A 22,161-nucleotide genomic window follows, 5' to 3' on the forward strand; every position below is an offset into this window, starting at 1 on the left:
TCACCCCCCCCCCCCCCCCGGCTGCTCTATGTCTATCTTTTGCTCACTCACCCATCAGCACTCTGTATGTCTTTAGCTCACTCCCCACCCACAGGTTTCCCTGTCTTTTGCTTACCCCCCCCCACCTTTTAGTTCTCTGCCTTCTTGCACCCCCCCCCCCAGTTCTGTCTTTTGCTCACCCCCCCCCCAGCTCCCTGTCTGTCTTTTACTCACCCCTCCCCTCCAACTCTGTCTGTCTTTTTTCTCACTCGCCCCCCCCCCCCCCTGCACTGTTTGGCTTTTGCTCACTCACCCCCCCCTCTCCCCAGCTCTGTCTGCCTTTTGCTCACTCATCCCCCCACATCTCTGTCTGTCTTTTACTCCCCCCCCCCCCCCCCAGCTCTCTATCTTTTGTTCACTCAACCTGCCAGCTCTCTATGTCTTTTGATGGCTCACCCACAATGTTTTGCTCGCCCGACTGATCTATCTTTCGCTTTCCCGCCTAGGCGCTCTTTGTTTATTTTCCTCTACTTGGCCGCCCACTCTCTGCCTTTAACTCACAATGTTCTCTCACCATATTTTTCAACCTCTCCATTTCTCCCTAATCCACTTATCGGTGACACCAGAAGTAATGCATTTTGTTAGCACAACAATAAAAAGATTGATCTGTAATGTTGAGGGATTCCAGTTGATTGGAAGTAGGTTGGTGTAAACTGCTGACACTTTAGCTCCCTCTCACATCAGCTCATGCTATCTTTTTAAACCTCTTGTTCTCTCCTTCGCTCATCCACCAGCTCTGTCTTTTGCTCCTTCACCCGCCAGCTCTCGCCATCTTTTTTAAAATTCTCTAATCATTCTCTAGCCATTGAGCTGTATAATTCTCTCCCCATCCTCGTCAATCTCTCATTCCCTCTATCTTGCTCGCTCACCAGCTATGTCTTGCCTGCCCGGATGCTCTCAATATTTCAGTCGCCCACCTGACTGCTCGGTCTGTCTTTTGCTAACTACCCCCCCAAGCTCTCTCTCAGTCTTTTGCTCACTTACCCCCCCCCCCCCCCAGCTCTCTCTGTCTTTGCACACCCCCCCCAGCTCTCTCTGTGTTTTCTCTTGCTGGCTTGACACCCCCCTCCAAGCTCTCTCTCTGTCTTTTGCTCACTTGCCCCCCCCCCCAGCTCTCTCTCTCTGTCTTTTGTTCACTCAAGCCCCCCCCCCAGCTCTCTCTCCGTCATTTGCTTTCTCACCCCCCCAGCCCTGGCTTGCCCCCCCCCCCCCAGCTTTCTCTCTCCGACTTTTGCTGGCTCGCACCCTCCAGCTCTTTTTCTCCATCTTTGGATGGCTCGCCCCCCAACCCCCCCTCTCCCAGCTCTCTCTGTCTCTTCCTGGCTCGACACCCCCTCCCAGCCCTTTCTCTGTCTTTTGCTCACTTGCCCCACTCCTAGCTCTCTCTCTCTTCATCTTTGCCTTGCTCGCCCCCCCCCCCAGCTCTCTCTTTGTCTTTTGGCTGGCTCCCACCCCCCTCTCCCAGCGCTCTCTCTGTCTCTTGCTGGCTCTTCATCATCTTTGCCTGCCCCCCCCCCCCTCCCCAAGCTCTCCCTTCATCTTTTGCTCACTTGCCCCAACCCCAGCTCTCTCTCCTCATCTTTGCCTTGCTCCCCCCCCCCAGCTCTCTCTCTGCCTTTTGGCTGGCTCCCACCCCCCTCTCCCAGCTCTCTCTCTGTCTCTCTTGCTGGCTCTTCATCTTTGCCTGGCTCGCCCCCTCCCCTCCCAAGCTCTCCCTTCATCTTTTGCTCACTTGCCCCACCCCAAGCTCTCTCTTTTCTTTGCCTGGGTTGACCCCCCCACCCCCCATATGTCTCTATCTCTCTCTATCTTTGGCTGGCTTGTCCCCCCAGCTCTCTTTCTCCATCTTTGGCTGGCTCACCCCCCCCTTCCCTCTCCCAGCTCTCTCTGTCTTTTGCTGGCTTGTCCCCTGAGTTCTCTCTCTGTCTTTTACTGGCTCACCCGGCTGCTCTCTATCTTTTGCTCACTCGCCTAGGCGCTCTGTTTTTTTTTTTTTTTTAACCTCCACTTGCACACCCGCCCGTCTGTTAACGTGTAATGTTTTCTCACCATATTTTTTCAACCTTTCTTTCTCCCTCTCCCACTCATCGGTGACACCAGAAGTAATCAATTTTTCTAGCACAACGTTGCAAAGTTTGATCTGTAATGTTGAGTGATTCCTGTTTAATTGGAAGTAGAATTGTGTCAGATGAGCTCCTTAAGCCGCCAACACTCTGCTCAGGGAAGCCGAGGACTGGGCCATTGTCACGCTTTGTCTCGGTGACTCATTCCTCTGTCCTTACCCTGGAGGACGTCCGCGGGGAGCACAGGCCAGAAATATCAGTTTGCACACCAAGCATTGTAATATTTTCCGTCAAGCCTCATTAGAGTGACCTCAGCACTTTTCTGGCAATAGCGTTTCTGCTCACCGTAATGTGCTGCCTTTTTCTTTTTGAATTATTTTTTTCTTCTTTAAGAATATTATTTTTTGCATCACCTTTTTACGTTCATATACCCAGTCCAGTTATTGAAAGGCGGTGAAGAAATTTTGTATTGGTCACAAAACCTTGAGCACAGCATCTGTGACCTTTTCAGCACACAAAACAAGTTTGAGGTGTATACAGCGGGTAAAATAAGTATTGAACAAGTCACCATTTTCTAGGTAAATAAATTTCTTAAGGTGCTATTGACATGCAATTTTCACCACGTCGGTAACAATCCATGCAATCCATACATACAAAGAAACCAAAACAAATTAAGACGGAAAAGAAGTTATGTGCAATAAAATGGATTGACACTGGAAAAAGGTATTTAAACACCTGAAGAAAGGGGGGTGCACAAAGTCATGGAATCAGTATAAGTGTATGGCATACCCAAATGGGAAGGTTGGGTTTACGGCATACCCAAATGGGAAGGTTGGGTGTATGGCATACCCAAATGGGAAGGTTGGGTGTATGGCATACCCAAATGGGAAGGTTGGGTTTACGCCATACTCAAATGGGAAGGTTGGGTTTACGGCATGCCCAAATGGGAAGGTTGGGTTTACGGCATACCCAAATGGGAAGGTTGGGTTTACGGCATACCCAAATGGGAAGGTTGGGTTTAAAGCATACCCAAATGGGAAGGTTGGGTGTATGGCATACCCAAATGGGAAGGTTGGGTGTATGGCATACCCAAATTGAAAGGTTGGGTGTATGGCATACCCAAATGGAAAGGCTGGGTGTATGGCGTACCCAAATGGAAAAGTTGGATGTACAGGGTTCCCAAATGGAAAGGTTGGGTGTACGGGGTACCAAGATGGGAGGGTTGGGTGTACCTAAATGGGAAGGTTGGGTGCACGAGGTACCCAAATGGGAAGGTTGGGTGCATGGGGTACCCAAATGGGAAGGTTGGGTGCATGGGGTACCCAAACGGGAAGGTTGGGTGTACAGGGTACCCAATGTTATGTCTACAATATACTCAAATAGACATGTCGAGTATATAATGTTTCCAGATGAGAATGCTTTTTTTTTTTTTTTTCTACCTAAAACTAGGCTTTAGATAAGTTTTAAAAATTCCCTTTTAAAAGTCCTTTTAACAGTTATCTGTTTTGGTGTGTTGTTCATTGTGCACTGGTCTAAAAAAAAAAAAAAAAAAACACTACTTGTCTTTGTTTTTTTTTATACCGGTGCATTGGTAGTGCATTATTTTCTATAGTTTCCCTAAACATAATACCTTTTAACATCTGACGCGTAACAGAACGCACCAATGGGATAAGGGCTGACTCGCACCACGTGGCGCATGTTATTGTGTGTATAACGAATGTGCACTGTTGTTAAAATGCATTGCAGTGCTTGTTTGTGTTTGTTTTGTTTGTATTATTTATTTTTTTTAATTTTTTTTATGCTTTTGTTTAATTTTATTGCGCTGCAATGTGTTACGAATAGGAACACACTGAGCAGAAATGCAATATGACCTGTTTTTTTCAGCACAGGCGTGGACTGAAGTCATTGGAGGAATAGGCGAATTGCCCTGTTGTCCATTGTGAACATCCTTTGTCCGTTCTGGTGCATTAGTAGCCCATTTATTTCAATGGGCTGCCTTAACGTAGCACACATAAATACATAACATAGAGCAATTAACTAAAAAATGAATGAGCGTAAATGGCCCTAAAGAAATCTTATACCGAGAGAAATAATATCAGTGACCTTCTAAAAATGTTTCTTGTCTGGATGAGAAATGTGCACAGTGAACGGCGCCACCTGTAGGACGTGCGAAGCTAAAGAAGTGCTTTCAGCATAGCAGAATTTATTTTTATCTTTTTCACAAACTGAGGATAGCAGAATTTTTAATCATTGCAAAAAGTTTTCTTGCTACTTTTATATTCAGTGTATTTCATAAAATGGTCTAAATTTCTCATATAAAATAATTCTCTTTTGCGGATCAAAGCATTAACCAGGGAAACATTTATAATGTCAGAGCTTGCAGGCACACAAAGTGTAACACCCAAAGCAACACCTCCATGCTAGAAGTACCTCTTTTACCATATAACTTTATCTGGTTTGACTGGTCTTTATGTGGCTTGGAAAATCCCAATAATATATAAATGAGCTTATAGACAATGGCTGTAATCCTGCTGATGATGTAAAAACTGTGACTATGACCTTCGCCTCTTTTCCTCTGCCTTCTAAAGATGAATATACCATCTGATCTTTTCTTTCAGAGGCAGCCAATGGAAATGTGCCACAAGGTCAGCGCCCGCCACCTCGTATTAAAAATGTCCAAATCAACAATCAGATAGTGAAGTTGAAATATTGCTACACGTGCAAAATCTTCAGACCTCCTCGAGCATCACACTGCAGTATATGTGATAACTGTGTGGGTGAGTAACTAGAGACAGCTGTACCCAAATGGGAATGTTGGGTCTACAGGGTACCCAAATGGGAATGTTGGGTCTACAGGGTACCCAAATGGGAATGTAGGGTCTACGGGGTACCCAAATGGGAATGTTGAATATGCAATGTATCCAAATGGGAATGTTGGGTCTACAATGTACCCAGATGAGAATGTTGGGTCTACAGTTTACCAAAACAGGAATGTTTGAGTATACAATGTACCTTAATTGGAATGATGGGTGTACAATGTACACAAATTGAAATGTTGGGTAAACAGTGTATCTACATGGGAATATTAGGTCTGCAGCATACCCCAATTGGAATGTTGGGTCCTCAGGGTACCCAAGTGGCAAGGTTGGGTCCTCAGGGTACCCAAGTGGGAAGGTTGGGTCCTCAGGGTACCCAAGTCAAGTGGGAAGGCTGGGTCCTCAGGGTACCCAAGTCAAGTGGGGAGGCTGGGTCCTCAGGGTACCCAAGTCAAGTGGGAAGGTTGGGTCCTCAGGGTACCCAAGTGGGAAAATTGGGTCCTCAGGGTACCCAAGTGGAAAAGTTGGGTCCTCAGGGTACCCAAGTGGGAAGGTTGGGTCCTCAGGGTACCCAAGTGGGAAGGTTGGGTCCTCAGGGTACCCAAGTGGGAAGGTTGGGTCCTCAGGGTACCCAAGTCAAGTGGGAAGGTTGGGTCCTCAGGGTACCCAAGTCAAGTGGGAAGGCTGGGTCCTCAGGGTACCCAAGTGGGAAGGCTGGGTCCTCAGGGTACCCAAGTGGGAAGGTTGGGTCCTCAGGGTACCCAAGTGGGAAAATTGGGTCCTCAGGGTACCCAAGTGGGAAAGTTGGGTCCTCAGGGTACCAAACTAGGAAGGTTGGGTCCTCAGGCTACCCAAGTGGGAAGGTTGGGTCCTCAGGCTACCCAAGTGGGAAGGTTGGGTCCTCAGGCTACCCAAGTTGGAAGGTTGGGTCCTCAGGCTACCCACATGGGAAGGTTGGGTCCTCAGGCTACCCACATGGGAAGGTTGGGTCCTCAGGCTACCCAAGTGGGAAGGTTGGGTCCTCAGGCTACCCAAGTGGGAAGGTTAGGTCCTCAGGCTACCCAAGTGGGAATGTTAGGTCCTCAGGCTACCCAAGTGGGAATGTTAGGTCCTCAGGCTACCCAAGTGGGAAGGTTGGGTCCTCAGGCTACCCAAGTGGGAAGGTTGGGTCCTCAGGGTACCCAAGTCAAGTGGGAAGGCTGGGTCCTCAGGGTACCCAAGTGGGAAGGCTGGGTCCTCAGGGTACCCAAGTGGGAAGGTTGGGTCCTCAGGGTACCCAAGTGGGAAAATTGGGTCCTCAGGGTACCCAACTAGGAAGGTTGGGTCCTCAGGCTACCCAAGTGGGAAGGTTGGGTCCTCAGGCTACCCAAATGGGAAGGTTGGGTCCTCAGGCTACCCAAGTTGGAAGGTTGGGTCCTCAGGCTACCCACATAGGAAGGTTTGGTCCTCAGGCTACCCACATGGGAAGGTTGGGTCCTCAGGCTACCCAAGTGGGAAGGTTGGGTCCTCAGGCTACCCAAGTGGGAAGGTTAGGTCCTCAGGCTACCCAAGTGGGAATGTTAGGTCCTCAGGCTACCCAAGTGGGAAGGTTGGGTCCTCAGGCTACCCAAGTGGGAAGGTTGGGTCCTCAGGGTACCCAAGTCAAGTGGGAATGTTGAGTCCTCAGGGTACCCAAGTGAGTTGGGGAAGGTTGGGTCCTCAGGGTACCCAATGAGGTGGGGCGGTTGGGTCCTCAGGGTACCCAAGTGAGTTGGGGAAGGTTGGGTCCTCAGGGTACCCAAGTGAGTTGGGGAAGGTTGGGTCCTCAGGGTACCCAAGTGGGAAGGTTAGGTCCTCAGGCTACCCAAGTGGGAATGTTAGGTCCTCAGGCTACCCAAGTGGGAAGGTTGGGTCCTCAGGCTACCCAAGTGGGAAGGTTGGGTCCTCAGGGTACCCAAGTCAAGTGGGAATGTTGAGTCCTCAGGGTACCCAAGTGAGTTGGGGAAGGTTGGGTCCTCAGGGTACCCAATGAGGTGGGGCGGTTGGGTCCTCAGGGTACCCAAGTGAGTTGGGGAAGGTTGGGTCCTCAGGGTACCCAAGTGAGTTGGGGAAGGTTGGGTCCTCAGGGTACCCAAGTGAGTTGGGGAAGGTTGGTTCCTCAGGGTACCCAAGTTAGGTGGGAAGGTTGGGTCCTTAGGGTAACCTAGTCAAGTGGGTATGTTGAGTCACCCTAGGACAGGAATTTTGTTACTGGAAGAATCACCAGGTGAAAATGAAAAAAAAAAAAAAAAACATGAACGAAGGAAACTGTTGCAGCCACCACATCTGCACACTGCTAAGCTGCAGTGTATGACATTTATTTCTAGGGTTTAGATACACGTTTATTTCTACTTTTTATCAATAAAATCCAAATTTCTCTTGTCTTGATTTGGCATCTCCATATCACATCATTATGTAGAGTAAAAGAAAAAAGTGACCTTCCTGGCAACAAATGGGGGTGGTGGTAAAAAGTTCCACTATTTCTAAACTTCCACATGTAACCTAAAGAGTAGGCAAAGGATCATATGATCTTTCCTTGGAGGAATGCTGTGTTTCTGGTCATTGGAGACTGCAGAGTGTCTATCTTCACTCTGGAAAAAATTGTCTGGTAGACATGCAGTGGGAGAATAGTGAGGTGACAATTGTGCAGCACTACTAAGGGGGAAGTTGAGCCGGAGTGTATAACGAGCAAATATGGCTGCCCCCATGTACACCCATAATTACTCACTCTATAGAGAAAGAACTGTGTTTAGATTTAGATAGACTTTAGTCACTCTTGTACATATAGTATATCCTAAAACAGAATAAAATAAAGAGATGACAGTTCCTTTTATTATATTTGTGGGCCAGTAAGCTGATTTTATTCCTCCTGTAATCCATGTATGTGTTCCGTGTCTCCGCAGAGCGTTTTGACCATCACTGTCCATGGGTGGGGAACTGCGTTGGAAAGAGGAATTATCGATACTTCTACCTCTTCATCCTGTCCTTGTCCCTTCTGACAATCTACATATTCGCCTTCAACATAGTCTATGTCGTCCTCAGTGGGTCCCTCTTTCTTTCTACTTACATTTTTTGTTACAGCAGAATGCGGCCTCCACACGCAAATGGTTATTCAGAAATCAGAAATGTTTGAGTATGAGTGATTATCTGTTCTGTGCAGTAGATAGATAAGATGAATATAAAGCGAAAACTAGGAGCCCATTCACACCAGAGCAGTGGGTTGTGGTGTGTTTTAATGCCTTCACTTTAGCGTGAGTTACATTAAGGTAGCCAATTCATATAAAGTAGAACTAAAGGATTTTGTTTCTTAGTTTTCAATTTCGGAGAGGTATTAGAACATGTTTTTATTTCTGTCTGTGTCCCCCTTAGGGAGATTCACCCACTCTTTTTACAATATGCCCAGATGGCAATGTTGGGTCTGCTGTGCACCCAGATGGGAATGTTGGGTACACTGTGCACCCAGAGGGAATGCGTTGGGTATGCAGTGCACCCGGATGCCAATGTTGGGTATACAGTGCCCCCGGACGGCAATTTTAGGTATACAGTGCCCCGGACGGCAATGTTGGGTATACAGTGCCCCCCCGGACGGCAATGTTGGGTATACAGTGCCCCCGGACAGCAATGTTGGGTATACAGTGCCCCCGGGCGGCAACGTTGGGTATACAGTGCCCCCGGGCGGCAACATTGGGAATGCAGTGCCCCCGGACGGCAACATTGGGTATGCAGTGCCCCCGGACGGTAACGCTGGGAATGCAGTGCCCCCGGACGGCAACGTTGGGTATGCAGTGCCCCCGGACGGCAACGTTGGGTATACAGTACTGTGCACCCGGACAGCGAACATTGGGTATACTGTGCACCCAGGCGGGAGTGTTGAGCATACAGTGCACCCAGGCGGGAATGTTGGGTATACTGTGCACCCGGACGGCAGCGTTGGGTATACTGTGCACCTGGACGGCAACGTTGGGTATACTGTGCACCCGGAAGGCAACCTTGGGTATACTGTGCACCCGGAGGGCAACGTTGGGTATACTGTGCACCCAGTCGGTAGTGTTGGGCATACCGTGCACCCGGACGTCAAAGTTGGGCATACCGTGCACCCAGACGGTAAAGTTGGATATACAATGCACCCAGATGGGTGTGTTGGGTATACTCTACACCCAGGTGGGCGCGTTGGGTCTACAGTGGAATGTTGGGCATACATCTGTCTGCCCCTGTTAGGGAGATTCCCCCTCTCTTCTTACCATTATCCCAACAGGAGCAGAGGGGAAATTTTCCAATGTGGACACTAGCTCTGGTGACAACCAGAAATTTCCCAAACTTTACAGGGATTTACCCTCACTTTCTGTTGTGGCTGTGGGACAGGAAATGAAGGAAAATCTCTGCAATGAGACACAGATGATGGAAAAAAAACTTACAGGAGTTATATTCCTCCCTTATGCTATCCAAAATTGGAGTACAATTGCCTTTAGTTCGGCTTTAAATTGGTTTACTATTGCACCATAGCAGACAACCATTGTTCTTAAAGTAATCCTTTTCTGTTAAAAAATAACAAACATGTCATACTTACCTGCTCTGTGTAATAATTTTGCACAGAGGAGCCCTGATCCTCCTCTTCTTGGGTCCCTCTTCCGCTCCTGGGCCCCCCCTGCCAAGTGTCCCCACAGCAAGCAGCTTGCTAAATAGTGTGGCCGGGTCTACAGGGTACCCAAATGGGATGGTTGGGTCTGCAGGTTACCCAAATGGGATGGTTGGGTCTGCAGGGTACCCAAATGGGAAGGTTGGGTCTGCAGGGTACCCAAATGGGATGGTTGGGTCTGCAGGGTACCCAAATGGGAAGGTTAGGTCTGCAGGGTACCCAAATGGGAAGGTTGGGTCTGCAGGGTACCCAAATGGGAAGGTTGGGTCTGCAGGGTACCCAAATGGGAAGGTTGGGTCTGCAGGGTACCCAAATGGGAAGGTTGGGTCTGCAGGGGGTACCCAAATAGGATGTGTGCCAGACCCCGGTATTTATGAGGAGTATGCCCATCATATAAGCTTCCCTTGCCCGGTATCAGAACAATACAAGAACCCGCAGCCCATCCAGTCACTAGTCGGGACACCGTGTATGGTGGTGAAAAACACAAAACTTTTTATTGGTAATTCACAAAGAATAATAATATAATGAACATAACTAAGGAACAGCCAACATAAAAAGTATGCTACTCACCCTCTAGCAACTAATAGCTGACAGTGATATAATTAACCTGAGCTAATTAACTAGTCAATGAAACCAGCCTAGGTGACCAGACCATTCGAAACCCCCTCCCCCCTGGCATGCCATTACTGTGCGTGCACAGATATACCGAAGGGCTCTGCTTGGCCATCGGGTCCTGACAAAAGCACTTTGGTACATTTGCTCACCCCCAGGATATTTCCAAGGATGGCAAAGTATTTGGCAACGGTGTGCAACCCATCTTTGCACATGTGCTGAGAAACTCGCACGTGCGCGGATGTGTTGCAAGGCTGTCAGGACCCGAAGCCCTGCGGGACATCTGTGCACCCACATTATCTAGAAGGGTAAGAGGGACCCCGGGCATCATTCCCACCTAGGCGAGCAATGAGGAAGTGTTGCTTTGCATGAATTTCTAGGCTTCAATTTAAAATCTGACCAGAGCAAACCTTTGTCTACCTGGAGGTGCGCTGTCTGTTAGGGGTGGAGTTGGTCTTCAGATCATTGAGTAAAATACGTCCTTATTTTGTTCTGTATCTTCAAGAGATGATTCTGTTTTATAATCCTCCTGTCATTTTTCCTCTCTTTTTAGATTCCTTAAATGTTGGCTTCCTGAACACGCTGAAAGAAAGTCCGGGAACATATCCTTCTGCTGATAGAGTATACTCCAATGTGCAGGGCCCAGTACTACCTTTAGAGTTTATCTATTTTATCTAAATCAATTGTATTTATTTTTTTTGGATGGACTGTGAGAAGGTTAGACCCTTTGTCGGGTTTTATTGCTTTCTGTGTCTCCCCTCCAGAGACTCACCAGTCTTGTTTGACCATCGTCCACCATTGTCTTGGTGACCATTGTCCACCATTGTCTTGGTGACCATTGTCCACCATTGTCTTGGTGACCATTGTCCACCATTGTCTTGATGACCATTGTCCACCATTGTCTTGGTGACCATTGTCCACCATTGTCTTGGTGACCATTGTCCACCATTGTCCACCATTGTCTTGGTGACCGTTGTCCACCATTGTCTTGGTGACCGTTGTCCACCATTGTCTTGGTGACCATCGTCCACCATTGTCTTGGTGACCATCGTCCACCATTGTCTTGGTGACCATCGTCCACCATTGTCTTGGTGACCATAGTCCACCATTGTCTTGGTGACCATCGTCCACCATTGTCTTGGTGACCATCGTCCACCATTGTCTTGGTGACCATCGTCCACCATTGTCTTGGTGACCATTGTCCACCATTGTCTTGGTGACCATTGTCCAACATTGTCTTGGTGACCATTGTCCACCATTGTCTTGGTGACCATCGTCCACCATTGTCTTGGTGACCATCGTCCACCATTGTCTTGGTGACCATCGTCCACCATTGTCTTGGTGACCATCGTCCACCATTGTCTTGGTGACCATCGTCCACCATTGTCTTGGTGACCATCGTCCACCACTGTCTTGGTGACCATTGTCCACCACTGTCTTGGTGACCATTGTCCACCACTGTCTTGGTGACCATTGTCCACCACTGTCTTGGTGACCATTGTCCACCACTGTCTTGGTGACCATTGTCCACCATTGTCTTGGTGACCATTGTCCACCATTGTCTTGGTGACCATTGTCCACCATTGTCTTGGTGACCATCGTCCACCATTGTCTTGGTGACCATTGTCACCAGAACTGAGAGCTCATTCACACCAGCAGTATTGGGCACCATTGCCCAGCATATAGACAAGGCAGCCAGGGAGAAACCATTGTCTTCTGTCCAATGGTTTTAGTTCACATCAATATGCTTCAGTGCGTTGTGATGTTACATCTCCTCTGAACGCACTGCACTAAAAAATTTCCTTTTTTTTTTTCTCCTAAAAAAAAGATATGTTCCCAGGTGCTGTAGTGCATCGTGGAGCGCTGCAGTGCATAGAAATGTGTAAAAGTTTAACCTGGGGCATTTTTTATACATGTAAGCGAACACATTATTGTACCCAACATTTGACACAATGTTGTACCCAATTTTTGACAATATTGTACTCAATTTTTGGGTAAAATATAAAAGACTGGGTTGCATCGAGTAAATGGATACCAAACATGTCAAGTCTTAAAATTACGCACGCTTGTGGAATCGCTAAAAATTAATTCAAGCACAGATCGGTTATGATTAGCTGCATCCCCTGCACAGTAGCCAAGGAGTGGCGGCTGTGAAGACAAACGTGACATAATATACGTCCCTTCCAGGTTCATTGATCACAGGGGGGAATCAGGTAATGGATGTTCCCTGATCACCTCCTGCTTTTACTGTGGTAACAAGATACCTGGAGGAACAGGAGAGCCTGGTGACCACTATCACTGTGGGTGCCTCAGGTAGGGGGAGGTGGTAGGAGCCCCATTTAGAACTGCCCTGATCACTTTTATCTACAAAAATGGCTCTAAAAAAAAAAAAAAAAAAAAAAAATCAATAACAAGCTCATGGGTATAGTAGCAGTTGTAGGTTGGCTTTAACCCCTTGTATACCACGCCATTTATAAATTAACATTGGTTGCTCGTTTATAAACAAGCATTGCAACACATGGCAGTGTGCATCCGCACTGCACACCCTCAAGCTTGCCATACGCTCAATAACCAGGAAATCCAAATACACTAAAATGAATTTTAGTACAAGCAAACACGATATTATGCATCATTTTTTGGGGTAAAATATAAAAGATTGGGTTGCATTCATTTTTACCTTTGAGGGCCACTTTCACACTTGAGCGACATGTCCTGCGACTTGGGACTGCAAAATCACATGACAAATTCTTCCCGATGATTTCAAATGAGTACCATTCATATCTGTGCGACTTCAAGGCGGTCTCTGTCTCCCTGAACTACTTTGGTCCGAATTTGATGCGACTTGAGGTCCATAGACTTCAAGATTACACAGGTATTGCTTCAAGTCGCGTCAAAGTGCGCAACTTTCAGGTCGTACAAGTGTGAAAGGGGCCTGATTGCTGTCACAAGGGGGCTAACAAGCCCCCTATGTGACATCACAGGCAGGTGACAGGTCCTCTTTCTAGAGATATTGGGGGTCTATTGAACCCCCAGTGCTTCCCCTACTGCCCAATGCAGCTATTCAAATGCATATCGTGCTTGAATAGCTGCATTGAATAGCTGCATCCTTGGCTACACTTACCGAAGAATGACAGAATTGACCCCAGAAATTATGTAATACACTCCAATAGTTGCAGTAAACACCTGTTCTCCGAGCTTCTCCTGCTCTGTTTCCCGCAGTCCCACCAGCGAGGGGATAGATTTGGGGGGGGGGAGCAGTTTGAGAGCCCCATAAAGGTAATTGGACAGCTCTAGAGCCGCCCAGATCCCTTTTACCTGAAAGCCCTTCGCTGACTAGCAAGCTCATAAATACACTTCACTCAATTAAAAAAAAACAAAACCGTAAAGTTAGCCCAATTTTTTTGTATATTGTGAAAGATGATGTCACGCCGAGTAAATAGATACCTAACATGTTACGGTTTAAAATTGCGCACACTCGTGGAATGGTGACAAACTATGGTTCTTAAAACTCTGCATAGGCGACGCTTTAAAAAATTTTAACGGTTACCAGTTTAGAGTTACAGAGGACATCTTTTACTAGAATTATTCCTCTCGCTCTGGCGATCGCGGTGACACCTCACTTGTGTAATTTGAACACCGTTTACATTTGCGGGCGCGACTTACGTATGCATTTTCTTTGGTGCGCAAGCTCACTGTGACGGGGGCGCTTTACTTTTTTTTTTCTCCTATTTATTTTAGTTTTGTTTTTTTTTATTTTTAGCACTGTTTTTTAAAAAAAATAAAAAATCTGATCACTTTTACTGCTGTCACAAGGAATGTAATAATCCCTTTTGACAGTAATAGGCAGTGACAGGTACTCTTTATGGAGGGATCGGGGGTCTAAAAGACCCCAAACCCCTCCACTGCACTTCCATGTATTCAAAATGACGAAATCTGCATTTTTAAATACGGACAGCTTTTTTTTAAAAATCTGCGCCGTTGACAGCCAAGTAAACCAGAAGTGACGTGGCATCCGGGTTACTTGATTGGAGACCCGATCGAAATCGAATCCAGACGTGCTGGCTGGTTGCTCGGGTCTCCCGGTGGGACAGGAGAACCGGGCAGAGCGGCGGGAGGGGGGTGCATCCCCTCCTGCTTGCTGGGATAACGGCCGAGCGGTTGCTGAGCCGCATCTGTTATCACCAGCAAGCCGACCCCCAGCTCTTAACCACTTAAGCCCCGGAGGATTTGGCTGCTAAAAGACCAGGGTTTTTTTTGCGATTTTTTTACTGCGTGACTTTAACGGACAATTGCGCGGTCGTGCAACGCTGTACCTAAACAAATTTGACGTCCTTTTTACCCCACAAACAGAGCTTTCTTTTGGTGGTATTTGATCACCTGTGCGATTTTTGATCATGCGCTATAAACAAAAAAAGAGCGTCAATTTTGCAAAAATAACAATATTTTTCACATTTTTTTATATGAAATTCCCCCCCAAAAAAAATGTAAAAATCAACATTTTTTAACATTTTCGGCCAATTTGTTTTATGCTTCATATGTTTGGTAAAAAAAATTGCAAAAAGCGTATTTTGATTGGTTTGAGCAAAAGTTATCGCGTTTACTAACAAAGGGAAAGATTTTTGTCATTTTGGTCGTTTTTTTTTTTTTAACGTGTAATGGCGGCGATCTGCGATTTTTTTTTTTTTTTTTTTTTTTGCGGGACTGCGACATTGGGGTGGACAGATCGGACCCTTGACTGACATTTTTGACACTTTTGGGGTTACCAGTGACATTTCTACAGTAATCCGTGCTATATATATGCACTGTTACTGTAAAAATACACTGGCAGTGAAGGGGTTAACTTTATTTGAGAGGGAGGGGCTGTGTGTCCCTAGGGGCGTGATTCTAACTGTGATTGGCTGTGGCTTGAGGTGTAGTTACATTGATCAACGGTCCTACATAGTAGAACCGTATGATCACAGTTTCTACACAGGGGAGAATGACAGGCAGCTTGTTTACATAAGCTGCCTGCCTTTCTCCCTCTCCCCCAACGATCGCAGAGTGAGCGGCGGACATCGAGACCGCCGGTCACACGCGCGGGAGGGTCCGGGAGCGCGTCGCCAGCGGCGCGCGCTCGCTCCCCAGAGCCTCACAGGCTAGTGACGTTAATTAACGTCACTTTGCCTGTGAGGGGCTTACTGCCGCAGTAAATCTACTGACGGCAGTCGGCAAGTGGTTAATAATAGAACTTAGATTACAAAATCTTCAGTTTTACCCAAATTAGTTGATGCAAAAATGAATACACCCCCCAACAAAAACTCCTCCATCTACTATTTGGTATGACCTCCATGATTTGTAAGGAGAGCACCAAGTCTTCTTGGCATGGAATGAACAAGTTGGTGACATATTGCAACATCGATCTTCTTCCATTCTTCAACAACGACCTCTTTTAGAGCCTGGATGCTGGATGGAGAGCGATGCTCGTTTCTTCAGAATTCCCCATAGGTGTTCCCTGATTGGGTTCAGATCAGGAGACATACTTGGTCACTGAATTACTTTCACCCCGTTCTTCTACAGAAATATAACAGTGGCCTTAGAGGTGTACAAAGAGCAAATGACTCCTGCGCTTAGGGGGTGGCCTTGCGGCCGGTATCCTGGAAATGCGATTCAGGTTGAATTGTAGTAAATTCAGGCTGTGCTGCAACTCTTTTGCAAATAAAACAATTTATTGTAATAGACATGTAGACACATTATACTCACAAAACAATTATGAAACACGGCCAATAAGCAATGAGAGACCACCAGGGGTCTCATCTGGGCATCCTCAGCTGCCGCAGGCCGTGGAAGGATGTAGACCTCCAAAAAAACGCTTACGTGTTTCGGGGTGTTCCCCCTTCATTTTGGCCTTAGATGTGTGTTTTGGATCATTATCATGTTGGAAAAGTGCAGGACAACCAAGGGCACGGAGTGATGGTAGCATCTTCTCTTTCAATATAGAGCAGGACATCTGTGAATTCATGATACCATCAATGAAATGCAGCTCCCCGACACCAGCAGCCCACAGAAGGACACTGCCACCACCATGTTTTACTGTAGACACCATGCATTTTTCTTTGTACTCCTCACTTTTGCAACGTCATAAAGTGTTGAAGCCATCAGTCTCAACAACTTTTATCTTGGTACAGAGTCCCAGTAGTCTTCATCTTTTTCCACATGGGCCCTAGGTGGGCTTTTTTGTGCATGGGCTTTAGGAGAGTCTTCCTTCATGTACGAGACCCATGCATGCCAGTCCTCTGCAGCGTACGCTGTATTGTGTCACAGTTAAAAAAACACCTCAGTTTGGCTTTCTACTTCTTTAGCTAACTGCAGTGAAGTTACATGGCGATTTTTATCAACCCTTCTCATCAGAAGATGCTCCTGACGAGGTGTTAATTTCTCTGGACGACCTTGGACGTTCCATCTTTTCGTATCACTTTTGCTCCAGTATTCTGACTGATAAGTAAAGCTTTGCTGATCTTGTAGCCTTCACCTTTCTTGTGTAAAGAAATTATTTTCTTTCTCAGGCCTTGTGACCTTTCTCTTCCATGTGGGACCATTGCTGACAGCATGAAATGGGAGGGGTTTTCTTAACCACTTACCGCATACTGACGTAGGGGTACATCGGTAAACTTTGCGGGGTTATACTGGGATGATGCCTCTAGCTAGAGGCATCATCCCGGTACCGTGGTTTAGAGCCGACGGTTGGCTTTCCGTCTGTACCGACCGATGCGGCTTGGGAGCCGCTCGATCGGTACCCGGGGGCGGGGGGCGGGAGGGGACGTCCCCCCCCTCCCGCCGCCTTCCGTGGCTGTTACCGGGGCTCCCGTCCCACCGGGAGCCCCGAGCACCCAGCCGGAACGTCCGCCGGCTGGATGGAGTCCCGATCAAAGCCGGAAACGGCTTCAATCGGGTCTCCGATGACGTAACCTGGAGGCGGCGTCCATGACGTCACTTCCGGGTTACTGTGCTGCAAAAGGCGGCAAATTTGAAAAACGGCTGTATGCAAAAAATGCCGTTTTCGGCGTTTTGCATACAGGGAAGTGTAGTGGAGGGGTTTGGAGTCTTTTAGACCCTCGATCCCTCCATAAAGAGTACCTGTCACTGCATATTGGTGTCACAAGAGATGTTTACATTGCTTGTGACAGCAATAAAAGTGATCAGATTTTTTTTTTTTTTTAAAAACTTTAATAAAGTTAAAAAAATAAATAAAATAAATGGGAAAAAAAAAAAATGTAGCCGCCCCCGTCACCGTTAGCTCGCGCACAAAAAAAAACGTATACGGAAGTCGAGCCGCAAATGAAATCGCTGTTCAAACCACACATGTGAGGTATCGCCGCGAACGCCAGAGTGTAAGCAATAATTTAAAAAAAAGAGCTACACTCTAACTCTAAACTGGTAACCGTTAAATAAATTTAAAGCGTTGCAGATTGAGATCTCTATTGACCGTAGTTTGTCGCCATCCCACGGGGGGGGGGGGCGCAATTTTAAACCGTAACATGTTGGGTATCTATTTACTCGGCGTGACATCATCTTTCACAATATACAAAAAAAATGGGCTAACTTTACTGTTTAGTATTTTTTAAATGCAGTGAAATGTGATTTTTCAAAATTTTTCCAAAAAAATGGCGCTTTAAAGACCGCTGCGCAAATACCGCATGACAAAAAATTATTGCAATGACCGACATTTTATTCTCCAGAGTCTTTGCTAAAAAATATATATATATATAATGTTTGGGGGCTCTAAGCAGTTTTCTAGGAAAAAATACTGGTTTTAACGCGTGAACAAAAAGTGTCCGAAATAGGGCTGGGGCTTAAGTGGTTAAGTAACGCCCTTTTAATAATCACCTGTCTTCTGGACACCTGTTTAATGAATATCTATAGTTGAATTCTTGTTAATTAATATTTGGTTGTCTAAAATTTAGCTTTGCTCCTAAGACTTTGATTGAGGTGTATTCATTTTTGCAACATAGTTTTCAATTTTTTATTTTTTTTTAAAAAATCTTGATATATTCAATTAAAATTCAATTGGGAGCTTGCTAAATTGAGAGATTAGAGGACCTGTAGTTTAGAATTCTTATTAAATTTAGTCTCCTCGGGGTTATTGAATGATCCTATTGATGTGTGTGGTCAATTTTCCATATGTCCGAATTTTATAATGTTCTGTCAATGCGTTCTATCTCTTGCATGCTGCCTGGGCCAGTTAGGGACCCTTGTCTAAAAATTAGAATTGCAGCTCAGATTGTGTTGCAGCTCCTTAACTCCTCTGCACAGTCCTGGAAGTGTTCATCTGTTTCTTCACGCTGTGGTCTGTGGTGGGATTAACCGGATTCCATACATTCCTGGTATCTCTGAACCAGACGACCAATGAAGATGTGAGTAAATGGGTTTTTTGTTTATTATGTGAAGTTATCTTGGTCCGATGTATGTGTATGTGTGTATATATATATATATATTACACCATAGCTGTGGGAATCCTCTAGAACAGTGTTTTTCAATCTTTTATCAGTCAAGGCACCCTTTAAAATTATGGACAGTCTTGAGGCACCCTTATAGACAATCTCAAGGCACTCTTTAAAATTATGAACTGTCTCAAGGAACCCCATTTTAAAATATAAAAAACTATTCAAATAATTTTACATAATGCAGAAACATCCACACAAGTAGGGCACCCAACTTTAAAAGACGATTTTTTTTTTTCTTCCAAATAAAATACACTTTTGCACACTGGTACTGACTAGTATTCCAATGTTTCTCTTCTCCCTCAATTTCTCTCCATTAGTAAGCTAATGTGACCCAGTGCTGAGGAAGAGAGGCAGAGAAGGGTCAAACAAGGATGCTGTGGAGGCGACTGACATCCTTCTTATCAACTGATGACATCATTGGTTGTTAGGATGCCAGAGTCTAGAAAGTCGTAATGGTGCCCAAGAAAACCTATAGCTTTGTGTAACTAAAAGGCAGGCTTCATTCACCAGCTGGCTTGTGTATATGTAATTTTTGATCAATTCTTAGGCATTTTGCTAAGGCACCCCAAAAGAAGCCTCAATGCACACTGGGGTGCTTGGGCACCCAGGTTTAAAAAGGCTACTCTAGAACAGCGGTCTCCAAATCCTCTATACCAGTGGTCTTCAAACTGTGGCCTGGGGATGTACTATTTCTCCCATTGATACCAATGATGGGGCACTATTCCTCCCACTGACACCACTGATGGGGCACTATTCCTCCCACTGACACCACTGATGGGGCACTATTCCTCCCACTGACACGAATGATGGGGCACTATTCCTCCCACTGACACCACTGATGGGGCACTATTACTTCCACTGACACGAATGATGGGGCACTGTTCCTCCCACTGATACCAATGATGGGGCACTATTCCTCCCACTGATACCAATGATGGGGCACTATTCCTCCTACTGACACCAATGATGGGGCACTATTTCTCCTACTGACACCAATGATGGGGCACTATTTCTCCTACTGACACCAATGATGGGGCACTATTCCTCCCACTGATACCATTGATGGGGCACTATTCCTCCCACTGATACCAATGATGGGGCACTATTCCTCCTACTGACACCAATGATGGGGCACTATTTCTCCTACTGACACCAATGATGGGGCACTATTTCTCTTACTGACACCAATGATGGGGCACTATTTCTCTTACTGACACCAATGATGGGGCACTATTCCTCCCACTGATACCATTGATGGGGCACTATTCCTCCCACTGATACCAATTATGGGGTACTATTCCTCCCACTGAAATCAATGATGGGGTACTATACCTCCCACTGATGCCAATGATGGAGCACTATTCCTCCCACTGATGCCAATGATGGAGCACTATTCCTCCCACTGACACCAATGACAGGGCACTATTCCTCCTACTGACACCAATGATGGGAAACTATTCCTCCCACTGATACCAATGATGGGGCACAATTCCTCCCACTGATACCAATGATGGGGCACTATTCCTCCCACAGGCAGGGTGGTGACATCACAATCTCCGCTTCTTCCAATCAGATAATGCTTTGCATTTGAGATGATGCAAAGTGTTCTCTGAATGGCAACTGTGCTGAGCCAGCAAACTCCTGTGCTCGGTAGGTCACTTGGCACAGGACCCAGAAGCTAGTGGAGATCAATGTAGTAGCGTTTTTTTTTTTTTTTTTTTTTACAAAATAGAAAAAAAAATGCAACTCCTTATATGCATTAGCTAACCCTAATCAACTAGCCCCCTCCTTTAGCCATTTTTTTTTTTTTTTTTTTTGCTGATTTGTTTTTTAATTATTGAATATTTCATTTTATTATTATTTTTTTTATTTTTTTTTTATTTTGTGTAGTACAAGAAAATGATGAAAAATATGGAAATTCTATATTATCTATATTATTATTATTTGTATGTATTATAATTATTGCTATATTTAATATGTATTATTTTTTAGCTGTAATATATATATATATATATATATATATATATTTTTTCCCTTTTTATTTAAGAAAAAAAAAAAAACACTGGTTGAAATGCAGTCCTCTGTTTGTTTTTGTTTTGTTTTTTTACATCTTTTTGTCTATCGATCCCAAAGAAAATAAAATACTTTATTAAGGGAAAATGAATGTGTGTGTTACTTTTATCAAAAGTACTGACAAAGATGTCACCATATAAAAATGGCCCATAGAGGTAGTGTAAAAATTGCTGTGTTCCATAAGGGTTATACAAATTTGAGAGCTGAAGTGGTTAATTCAGTACAGGCCCACTTTCACTGGGGGTTTATTTTGGTATTTGAAATGGTTTTGCTCTCTCCGGAGCTGTCAGAGGAGCACAGTGACGCACGCGGCAAACTCTGCAGCGACTGCGGCACTAATATGAGTAATGACATTGGACACATGAAGGGCTGACTTTGGATGAGCAAACTCCTCGGGTGTCTTCACATGCTGAGAATCTGAGTGAGGTCACCGAGGTATGAGCCAGTCTGTGCCTCACTACCATCGCTTCTTCCCAGCAATCTGGTGTGACTTCACAATATTGAATTTCTTGCTGATGGGTAATAATTACACCTTGAAGTTTTTTTAGCTGTAGTAACTCAAAGCCACCAACCAGATTTCAGTTCACTGGAGTCAGTTTGGCAAAAGACCAGCTGTGTTGATTGTTTCTATATTTATTTGTTTTTAATCCATCCAGTCTTTAGTAGTGAATTGTGGAGCATTTATTGGCAAGCTGTGTTAGGGCTGCTATTAAGAATGAATGGCACAGCAGCACCGTGTGAACCCATCCCTTAAGATCTGTTAGGGGCTGGTGCAGTGCAGCAACACACTGTAAAACTTGCCAAAACCACTTGGCATAACCAACGGCATGACACCAGTGATCTTTTTAGCTGTCTCTAAAGGTGACATGTAATAGGGGACATTGTCCACACTGGCCATCAATATATTGGGGTTATTCTTCCCACTGACTACCAATGTAATGCGGGACATTCTTCCTAATAACCATCAATGTAATGGGGGGCATTCTTCCTAACAACCATCAATGTAATGGGGGGCATTCTTCCTAACAACAACCATCAATGTAATGCGGGACATTCTTCCCAACAACCATCAATGTAATATAGGCATTCTTCCCAACAACCATCAATGTAATGCGGGACATTCTTCCCAACAACAATCAATGTATTGGGGGACATTCTTCCCAACAACCATCAGTGTAATGTGGGACATTCTTCCCAACAACCATCAGTGTAATGTGGGACATTCTTCCCAACAACCATCAATATAATGTGGGACATTCTTCCCAACAACCATCAATGTAATATAGGCATTCTTCCCAACAACCATCAATGTAATGTGGGACAGTCTTCCCAACAACCATCAATGTAATGGGGGACATTCTTCCCAACAACAGTCAATGTAATGGGGGGCATTCTTCCCAACAACCATCAATGTAATGGGGGAC

At 45.6% G+C, this 22,161-nt stretch overlaps 1 protein-coding gene across 1 annotated transcript in view; it reads left to right on the plus strand.

The window, feature by feature from the left end:
* ZDHHC9 (zDHHC palmitoyltransferase 9) overlaps positions 1–22,161 on the plus strand; it is a 128,157-nt gene that overhangs the window by 94,410 nt on the left and 11,586 nt on the right. Inside the window, exons 4-7 of the mRNA XM_082263615.1 lie at positions 4,721–4,879; positions 7,840–7,977; positions 10,738–10,788; positions 18,474–18,574. Coding sequence (XP_082119741.1) covers positions 4,721–4,879; positions 7,840–7,977; positions 10,738–10,788; positions 18,474–18,574 — 449 coding nt within the window. The remainder of the gene's footprint in view (positions 1–4,720; positions 4,880–7,839; positions 7,978–10,737; positions 10,789–18,473; positions 18,575–22,161) is intronic.

This window comes from Pelophylax lessonae (assembly GCF_965119305.1).
Source record: "Pelophylax lessonae genome assembly, chromosome: 7".
Taxonomy (NCBI): domain Eukaryota; kingdom Metazoa; phylum Chordata; class Amphibia; order Anura; family Ranidae; genus Pelophylax; species Pelophylax lessonae.